This window comes from Scylla paramamosain, chromosome 32, assembly GCF_035594125.1.
Source record: "Scylla paramamosain isolate STU-SP2022 chromosome 32, ASM3559412v1, whole genome shotgun sequence".
NCBI classification, from domain to species: Eukaryota; Metazoa; Arthropoda; class Malacostraca; order Decapoda; family Portunidae; genus Scylla; species Scylla paramamosain.
In genome coordinates, this window is record NC_087182.1 from 14,687,381 (window position 1) to 14,697,380 (window position 10,000).

At 42.8% G+C, this 10,000-nt stretch overlaps 1 protein-coding gene across 16 annotated transcripts in view; it reads right to left on the reverse strand.

The window, feature by feature from the left end:
* The window catches only part of LOC135089238 (adenylyl cyclase-associated protein 1-like), a 98,854-nt gene that overhangs the window by 17,063 nt on the left and 71,791 nt on the right, over positions 1-10,000 (reverse strand). For all 16 annotated transcript variants that reach the window (XM_063984662.1, XM_063984656.1, XM_063984658.1 and 13 more), the window contains one exon: positions 6,967-7,089. In XM_063984662.1, the coding sequence (XP_063840732.1) occupies positions 6,967-7,075 (109 nt within the window). In that variant the 5' untranslated portion in view covers positions 7,076-7,089. The remainder of the gene's footprint in view (positions 1-6,966; positions 7,090-10,000) is intronic.

The window sequence follows — 10,000 nt, forward strand, 5'->3', positions numbered from 1 at the left end:
AATAATGGAGTCATCCTTTCGTGATCTAAAAGAAATGACAGCTCTTAAAGACCTTTCGTAACTTCGTCAGGCCAAAACTTCACCTCATAACTTCGTCAGTAGCGTTTATAAACTCATCAGAAGCTCTCAGAACTTCACCAGGACCTCTCGTAACTTCGTCAGGAAGCCAAAACTTCTCGCCACAACTTCACAACTTCAAGAGACCAAAATTTCCCGCCATGACCTCGTACCTATTTCAGGAGGCCAAATTTTCTTCAGGAACCCAACAAGTCTTACATAACAAACCCAGATCTTCGTAAATCTAAAACTTCTCAAACACACACACACACACACACACACACACACACACACACACACACATACAGCGTCATCAGAAATCAGAATCCCCAAAACTACTACTTCAGGAGCGCACAGCATCGTCAGATAAGTAAAATATCCATTGGTAAAGACGTCAGCAATATGGAAGTTGTCGGGAAATATCTAAGGGAAAGCGAGTTACAAAGGAGAAAATACACGGATGGAAAAATAGGTCGTGAAAAAAAAGAAAAAAAAAAAAAAAGAAAAAAATCCGAAATAAAATGAGCTGGTTAATTAATTTGGTGGAAAAAAATGTTCGGGATTAGAAAATGTAGAAACAAACATGAGGGAAAAGATTTAGTGAGAGGAAATTAAATTAAATAAAAAAAATGTACAGAAGAAAAAAAATGTCCAAGAGAAAAACGTCCAGAAAAAAAAAATAATAATCACGAAAAAATTACTGTAATAAAAAAAATAACAGGAAAATGTTCACAAGAAAAAAATATCAGAGAAAATGTTCTGAATAAAAGATGACCAAATAAAATAATAATAGTAATAATAATAATAATAATAATAATAATAATAATAATAATAATAATAATAATAATATTAATAATAACAATAATAATAATAATAAGAAGAAGAAGAACAGGAAAATATGTCCATAATATCATCTAAATGTCCAAAAATAAAGTACAAGAAAGGAAAAATGTCCAGAAGGAAAAAAGTCGTCCACTCAAGCCGTCATCAGCTCAGAGCCCTTCGTCAGTAGTTAATGAGTCGTGCTGGAGAGAGGGGAGGTGGAGGGGGTGGGCAGTGTTCCGAGGCTCGAGGGGCGGCGCTGTGTGTGTGTGTGTGTGTGTGTGTGTGTGTGTGTGTAAGTGGGGGGAAGCCAGTGTAATGCGAACCTAGTGGAGATGAGGTCTCTCTCTCTCTCTCTCTCTCTCTCTCTCTCTCTCTCTCTCTCTCTCTCTCTCTCTCTCTCTCTCTCTAACAGTCTTCTTCACAAATATACAGTAATTTAAGAATAAAAGCACTGCATGTGAGTCTCTCTCTCTCTCTCTCTCTCTCTCTCTCTCTCTCTCTCTCTCTCTCTCTCTCTCTCTCTCTCTCTCTCTCTCTCTCTCTCATAATTACCCAGCTCTCATAACCCAGCGAATCTTGTCTCATTTAATCTCTCTCTCTCTCTCTCTCTCTCTCTCTCTCTCTCTCTCTCTCTCTCTCTCTCTCTCTCTCTCTCTCTCTCTCTCTTATAATCACCCCAGCCCACAGCAGCTCACAGCACGCCAATCTCCCTTCATTCCTTCTTCCACTAATTTCTTCCTCCCTCCTTTCTTTCCATCCTCTCTCTCTTCCTCACACTCTCCTCCTCTGCACCACACAAGGAAAGAGAAAAAAAGGAGTCTTGTCTTAAACCCTGCGGTGAATATAGATTACCACCACTGCCACCACCACCGTCATCATCATCATCTACTTCTCCTTCTCCTCCTCCTCCATTATCATTAGCTCCCTATATTTCCTCTTTTACCCCAGGCACGGTTTATGATAACAGCCACACAAGGGGTTCTCAAAGACGCGACAGCATGGTCTGTAGTAGTGTAGTAGTGTAGTAGTGTATGGGTGTACAAACTTATACGACGCGGCAGAGGTCTGTGTGTGTGTGTCTGTGTGTGTGTGTTACGTCACCATTAAACTGTTCCCGTCTTTGTCAGCACGCCTTTGAATACTCCGTGTGTGAAAAAGGTTTGTTTGTCGATGTTATTTTTTTTTTGTTTCATTTATTTATTCCTGTTTTTTTTTATTTTTCGTTGTGTTGTTCTCTTGTTTTTAGAAGCATTGTTTCTAATAGTGCTGCTGCTGTCACTACTACTACTACTACTACTATTACTTCTTCTTCTTCTTCTTCTGACTCATTTTCCTCCACCGCATGACTCAAAACTAGATCTTCCCCCGCCCTCGTCACCCCTATACCCCAAACACACACGCGCGCAGCTTCTTAATCACTGCCAATAATGACTTTACCGTTTTAAGCAACTGGCCGCCACAATGATGTCACATTCTTCACCATCACCACCACCACCACCATCACCACCACGACACTACTACTACTACTACTACTACTATTACTACACGTTTGTCACTAATGTTGTCGCTCCTACTGCTGCTGCTGCTGCTACTACGACTATTACTACTACTACTACTACTACTACTACTACTACTACTACTACTACTACTGCTACAACTACTATTACTACTACTACTAATATTTCCTACTATTACTCTTGTTGCTATCGATAAACAATAAAATGATAATATATAAAGAGAAAGACAAAGAATAGCGATGAAGAAAATAGCGATGAAAAGAAAAAAAAAGAAAAGAAGAAGAAGAAAACTGTCTACTACTACTACTACTACTACTACTACTACTACTACCATCACCACCACCACTAACTGCCAATCACAAATCTATCACTAACTACATTAAGCCCTCTCCCACTACCACCACCACCACGTTGCTCCACTACAAAGACTATAAACAAACACCACAAACGCTGCTGCAAATGCCTCGGGTCCAGTTCAGGGTTAATCATGAGGGTCTCGGTCGCAATGTGGATGGCGTGTGGTGGAGATGTGGGTTTTGCGGTTGTGTTGGTTCTCTCACTCGAATGGAAGTTTAAGAGTTTGCGTTCAAGCGATGTTCACCTTTATTCCGGTAAGTTATCTGTTGTGGCTGTGAGGTTGGGTGTGTGTGTGTGTGTGTGTGTGTGTGTGTGTGTGTGTGTGTGTGTGTGTGTGTGTGTGTGTGTGTGTGTGTGTGTGTGTGTGTGTGTGTGTGTGTGTGTGTGTGTATGTGTAGGGCGGGGCCACCTGTCACGTATGAGTGCCGCTGAGTTGACTAAAGGCGTGTCATCGTGCCACCCTGGGCGCCTCCTAACACTACCTGGGCTGGGACACGTCGTGGGGCGCGGGGGAGGAAGGGTGCGAGTCTGGCGGCTGTGGGGTGTCCAGTCGTGCTTCGCCTTCCTCTCTCTGCTATCTGCTTTACTACCGGAGCGATTCTGGATGTCCGCGATGTAGTCTTTAACAAGGGGTTGACACGGCCGCTTGACCACTCTGCCTTCACGGGGTTTGGTGACAGGAGGGGTCTTGGTGTCCGCGATGTAGTCCCGCACGTAAGGCTGATGGGGCCGCCTGAACACCTCACTTTGAGTTCTCAGTGGTGGTCTTCTCTCCCGTGGTGTGGGAGGGAGTTCACTGTCATCACACTCGCTACACGAACACTGGTCTCCGCTGGAGTAACCCGAGTAACACCTCAGCTCACTCCCTGACGCACTGCTACACCCAGCTGGCGAACCCCTCCTTGTCCTCCTTCCCCTGCTACTGCTACCACTTGAAGGGTTCGCGTCGCGGGTGTTACTGGCAGTGACTCCCATAAGGACGGTACATGGACCCTCTCTGTTTCAAAGCCTCGTCTCTCAATGGTGTCCAGAACCTCCCTTCACTGCACTAAAGCTTCGCTGGTGTGACTTATAGTGGATGAGAGTCACGTCGCCGTCAGGAGGGTCAACACACAGACAGCTCACCACCACTCAGCACAGTTCAACACGGCCACCACGCGCCGCCTCCCAGCGCCAGCGAGGCATGAATAACAAAACACTCCACGGCGTCAGAAGAAAAACCGCTGCTCGCCCCGCTAACGCCGCCACCTGTCGCGAAAAGTGCCGGAACGGGAGGCACTGAAGGATGGACAGCAGCGGTACGTGGCACACTTTCGGACACACCATATACCTCCCCCCTGCAGAGGTCATTCCTTCAACAGACACCTTCAAGAGACACCAAGCAAGCCATACGCAGGACTTCCCCCTATACAGTACCAGTATCCTCAAAATTTCACCTTTTTCTTTTTTCTGGTAAACTCTGGAGCTCACTGCCTGCTTCTGTATTTCCTCCTACCTGTGAGTTTCAACACACTTATCCTCTAGTTTTGATGACCCTTTTGACCTTTCTCTTAGGACTGGCACCTCAGTAGGCCTTTGTTTTTCGCTCTTTTTGTTGCCCGTAGCCAGTGTCTCTCTTACATAAATAAATAAATAAATAAAGACAGCAATCCTACGCTATCCTACGCCTCAGCACTCCCCACGTACAGCAAGTGGCGGTTACCTGGTCAACGCTCGCCGGCCCCTTCATTACCCAACACCTGACGCACGGGAGACACTCAACGCTACTCGTCTCCTTAATACGTACTCTTCATTCACTTTCTTCCACATACCTCAGTATCTTCGTACGCATGACACCGACTTTCCTATTTGCGCTCAGGAGTTTATTAAGACACCTGTGGAACTTAATTGACCAACTTTCTGAACACTACTTCATTTAACTTTTTTTTTTTTTTTTTAGTGTGTGTGAAATATAAAGCGGGCTTTCTTTTTCTCTGTCTGTCTGTCTGTCTGTCTGTCTGTCTCTCTCTCTCTCTCTCTCTCTCTCTCTCTCTCTCTCTCTCTCTCTCTCTCTCTCTCTCTCTCTCTCTGTTCCCGTGGCCCATACTCTAACAAAAAAAGAAAAGGTAAGAATAAAATAAAAGCAAAAAAGAAAGCGATGATAACTCTACCTCATTCCAATTCAGAAAATAATACTTCATTCAGGAGTGGGAAAAAAAATAAATATGTCGTTCAAAACTGTCAAACGATACTACGTTGAAAACTGAAAAAAAAAATAAATAAAAAAATAAATAATAATAATAATAATACTTCGTTAAAACTTTAAAAAAATGTACTTTCTTGAAAATTTACAAACTACACTCAAAATTGAAAAAAAAAAAATCTTCATAAAAAAAATCGTTCAAAATCTCGAAAAAACAAAATTACTTCAAAACTTAAAAAAATAAAAGTACACTTCATTTCAAGCGCACCACACAATAAAACACCAGAAAACAACCAACAACACACTTTTCTCATCCTATCAACCATGTCCTTCACTCCCTCCCTCCCCCTCTCCCTCCCTTCCACGCACCGGATAATGAAGGTAAAGCCGAGAGGGTCGATTGAGGCGGAAAATGAGGACTCAGGAGAGATGGCGAAGGTTTACCGGAGACTGGAAAGTTCAGAGGATGTGGAGGATGTTCAAAGGATGTGGAGAATGTGGATGTGTGCTGCGAGTGGCTCAAGGAAGCTTACGAAACAGCTTCCTTGGTGTGGCTGTTAAGATGTGGAGGGAAGGAGTAATTGAAAGAATATGCGTGGATGTGGAGAGGAGTAGGTGAGAGCAAGCGAGGATGTGGTTGGAAGATGTAGATAAGTGAGAGTGGATGTGGAGAGGAGTAGGTGAGAGTAAGCGTGTGGATGTTTATATGGTAAAGGACAACACAAGTGGATACGAGAGGAAATTCAATACGTGTGTGTGTGTGTGTGTGTGTGTGTGTGTGTGTGTGTGTGTGTGTGTGTGTGTGTGTGTGTGTGTGTGTGTGTGTGTGTGTGTGTGTGTGTGTGTGTGTGAAAAAGTTGCATGGACACGAGAATATATATATATAAAAAGGGAAAGAATTAGACTGATTTTGTAATTCCTACGATACCAAAACTATATAAGAGGCTGCAATAGAAAAATACGAGCCTTAAAAAAAAAAAATGAAGTGTTTATGACGAGAAAGTCCAGCAGTGAAAATTAAAACAAACAAAATCCAGCATGACAAATCCATTCAAACCTTCTAAAACAATAAATAAATAAATAAATAAATAAATAAATAAATAAACAAACAAATAAACAAATAAATAAACACACCAAGGAAACACTCGCTGAATCTCACCTCAACTTCACCCGACCGAGAAAAAATAAACAAAAAATAAATAAATAAATAAATAAAATATATATAAAAAAATAAACAAAATCAATAAATAACAATAAACAAAGCAGGTTCCTCCACAGGGTTTTCCTAGTAGTAATTTAGACCTATTTTTTCTTTAACCAGACCGAGACCAGCTTTTCTTTCCTGCTTGCGAGATAGGAGAACAAATGCACAGGAAATGGAGGAGGAGGAGGAGGAGGAGGAGGAGGAGGAGGAGGAGGAGGAGGAGGAGGAGGAGGAGGAGGAGGAGGAGGAGGAGGATTTAGAGAGGGAGTGAGGAGGAGGAGCGATAAGGAAGAGAAAACAAGAACGATAACACAAAAAAAATTGGAGGAGGAGGAGGAGGAGGAGGAGGAGGAGGAGGAGGAGGAGGAGGAGGAGGAGGAGGAGGAGGAGGAGGAGGAGGAGGTGGCTTAAGACTGTGGGTGGTGTGCAGGGTCTAACGAACAAACACACAAACATACAGACACAAACAAAAGACTCAACAACGCATAAAGGAAAGACAAAAGAGAAACGAAAGAATAGGCATGGCGAGAAGGAGGAGGAGGAGGAGGAGGAGGAGGAGGAGGAGGAGGAGGAGGAGGAGGAGGAGGAGACAATGGAAGGAGAGAAATGAAGGATGAGAATGAGAACAGGAAGCCTATGGAAGGAGAGAGAGAGAGAGAGAGAGAGAGAGAGAGAGAGAGAGAGAGAGAGAGAGAGAGAGAGAGAGAGAGAGAGAGAGAGAGAGAGAGAGAGAGAAACACTAAAAAAAATAAGAAAAAAATACATATGAGGTTACGGATCAGAATGGTGACAGGAGAAAGAGAGTTATAAGTCCAATGGGTTACCTTGAGTCCCTGCAGCGCTTCCCTGTCCCTTGTCCCCGAGCCCCGCCTTCTCCAGCCTCTCCACGGCAGTCTCCAGCCGGGATACCAAGGCGGCTAATTCTCCTGCCATCACGCTCAGCAATTCTGTAAAGATAAACAGTGTGATTAGTTAAATACTTGTGAACGTACCATCCCTTTTACACACACACACACACACACACACACACACACACACACACACACACACACACACACACACACACACACACACACACACACACACTCTCTAGGATAAAAATAAGACAGTTTAAATGTGTAAGACTTGTGTCAGTCAGGAAACCCAACATTAATTGATCCCAAAACGAAATTTAACAAAAGGTGGAATGTGCAGAAATACAGTCTCTCTCTCTCTCTCTCTCTCTCTCTCTCTCTCTCTCTCTCTCTCTCTCTCTCTCTCTCTCTCTCTCTCTCTCTCTCTCTCTCTCTCTCTCTCTCTCTCTCTCAATAATACGACAGGTCAGCGGAATATATCACTGGAACAAATCGTGTGTGCCAAAAACATTGATATATTTAAAGAACAGTGTGATAAAAGAACATTAAAAGACTAAGGGTACATCGAGCTTGCCTGTGATCTCTTAAAACAACAAATAAAAAAAAAGTAACACACACCAAAAAAAAAATAAATAAATAAAATGATAGAAAAAAAAACCTACATTTCAAGAACAGTTATATCATGAACAGCATTTTTTGAAGACCAGCTCCGTACACACAAACACACACACACACACACACATTCGTGGCACCAATATATTACAACTTTCACTCTTAGCGTCATGATCTTGTGTCCAGTGTCTTCATCCTTGGTTCTCCCCGACACACTCACCCTCACAGCCGCGCCTTTGCCCGCCCACTGAACTTCAGCACACGGGGATAACAACCATCAAAAAATTACATACCTAACACTACAAGAATGTGGTAATAATGGCAAAGATCTGCGTGGTAACTGACAAGGATATTTTTTTCAATTTTTCTTGCTATTCTAATGACGTAAAATGATGTTAGCTTGCTCCTTAACTTTAACTAACTTAACCTGACGTAGTGTAATCTAATTTGACCTAACTTAACTTATCGCCCAATTATGAATAATCGCTCTGGCCTTTTTTTTTTTTTTTTAATGCAGGAAGTGATACCTCAGTGAGCTTCTCTCTCTCTCTCTCTCTCTCTCTCTCTCTCTCTCTCTCTCTCTCTCTCTCTCTCTCTCTCTCTCTCTCTCTCTTTTGTTGTCCTAGGCCAGTTTCCTTCTTACATAAAAAAAATAATAATTCTACCTAACCTAACCTTACCTGACCTGACATACTTAAAACCAAAACCACAAGAAAGTATTATTGTTACGATAAATGTCTCTTAGTGAAAGTCGTGGGTATAAGTTCATCTATCTTCTAACCTATTTAAATTTATAGAAAACCACATGTCCTTAACACTACTAAAACAAAGCACAGTTGTATGCAGTGCACCAATGTGGAAATATTTACAATAATCAACAAAATATCTCCGTTACCCACACTCCCGCACCATTTTCTTCACCAAGTACACCTTAAATATAAGAGAAAACGGAGAAAATAACAAACAAAAACGTAAGGTAAAAGTAAGTAAAGTATAGTACGTAAAATCATTAAAATATTCAAAATAATCTTAAAATTATATTCGTTATCCACTGACCCAAACAATTTTCTCTAATAGCACACCTTCCAGTAATCAGAAAACGGGAACAATACAAACAAAACAACACTGGAATCAATTCGTTGCTATACAAGCAGAGTCTATTCCAAGAGGGCCCGAGGCACTGTCTTCCTTGGTCTGCAGCCACGAGATCCTTAGCATTGGTCTAATCCACAGGCAGTCCAGGCCAGGGCCGGGAACTGACTGGCAGCTGGCCAACTCAAACCCCGCAGCGTGCAGCAAGGGACGCAGAGCTGAAGGGTCTCGGAGAACAAATTGGGATCTTAAAATACGAACTGACTCTTAGAATATGCACTGGTATCTGAGGACGAGCTGCTGCTGCTCTCTCTCTCTCTCTCTCTCTCTCTCTCTCTCTCTCTCTCTCTCTCTCTCTCTCTCTCTCTCTCTCTCTCTCTCTCTCTCAGAACAAACTGTAGTCTGAAAACTTTTTTTTTTCTTTTTCTGAACGAACTAAGGTCTTACACAAATATTTTCTTAGAACAAACTGAAGTCTTAAGGAATGTAGCAGATTCTTAGAGAACAAACGGGGCTAGAAGAACGAAGTGGGATCTTTGAAAACAAACTGGAGTCTTTGAGAACAAATATGGATCTTAGAGAACGCACTGGGGTATTTAAGAACGAACTGGGATCTTTGACAACGAACTGGAGTCTTTCAGAACATACTGGGGTCTTTGAGAAAAAACTGGGGTCTTAGAGAAAGGAGCTGGGGTCTTAGGGGAACAAAATGGGGTCTTATAGAGCGAACTGGGGTCTTGGAGAACGAACTGGGGTCTGTAAGAATGAGCTGGTGTCTTTGAGAGCGAAGTGGGATCTTTAAGAACGAACTGTGGTCTTTGAGGACGAATTGGGGTCTTTGAGGGCGAACTGGGGTCTTTGAGAACAAATTGGGATCTTTAAAAACGTACTGGGGTCTGTAAGAAAGAACTGATGTCTTAGAGAACGAACTGGTGTCTTAGAGAACGAACTGGTGTCTTAGAGAACGAACTGGGGTCTTGGAGAACGAACTGGGGGTCTTAGAGAACGAACTGGTGTCTTTGAGAACGAACTGGGGTCTTGGAGAACGAACTGGGGTCTTAGAGAACGAACTGGTGTCTTAGAGAACGAACTGGGGTCTTGGAGAACGAACTGGGGGTCTTAGAGAACGAACTGGTGTCTTTGAGAACGAACTGGGGTCTTGGAGAACGAACTGGGGTCTTAGAGAACGAACTGGTGTCTTGGAGAACGAACTGGGGTCTTAGAGAACGAACTGGTGTCTTTGAGAACGAACTGGGGTCTTAGAGAATGTACTGGGGTCTTCGGAAACATCTCTATAATA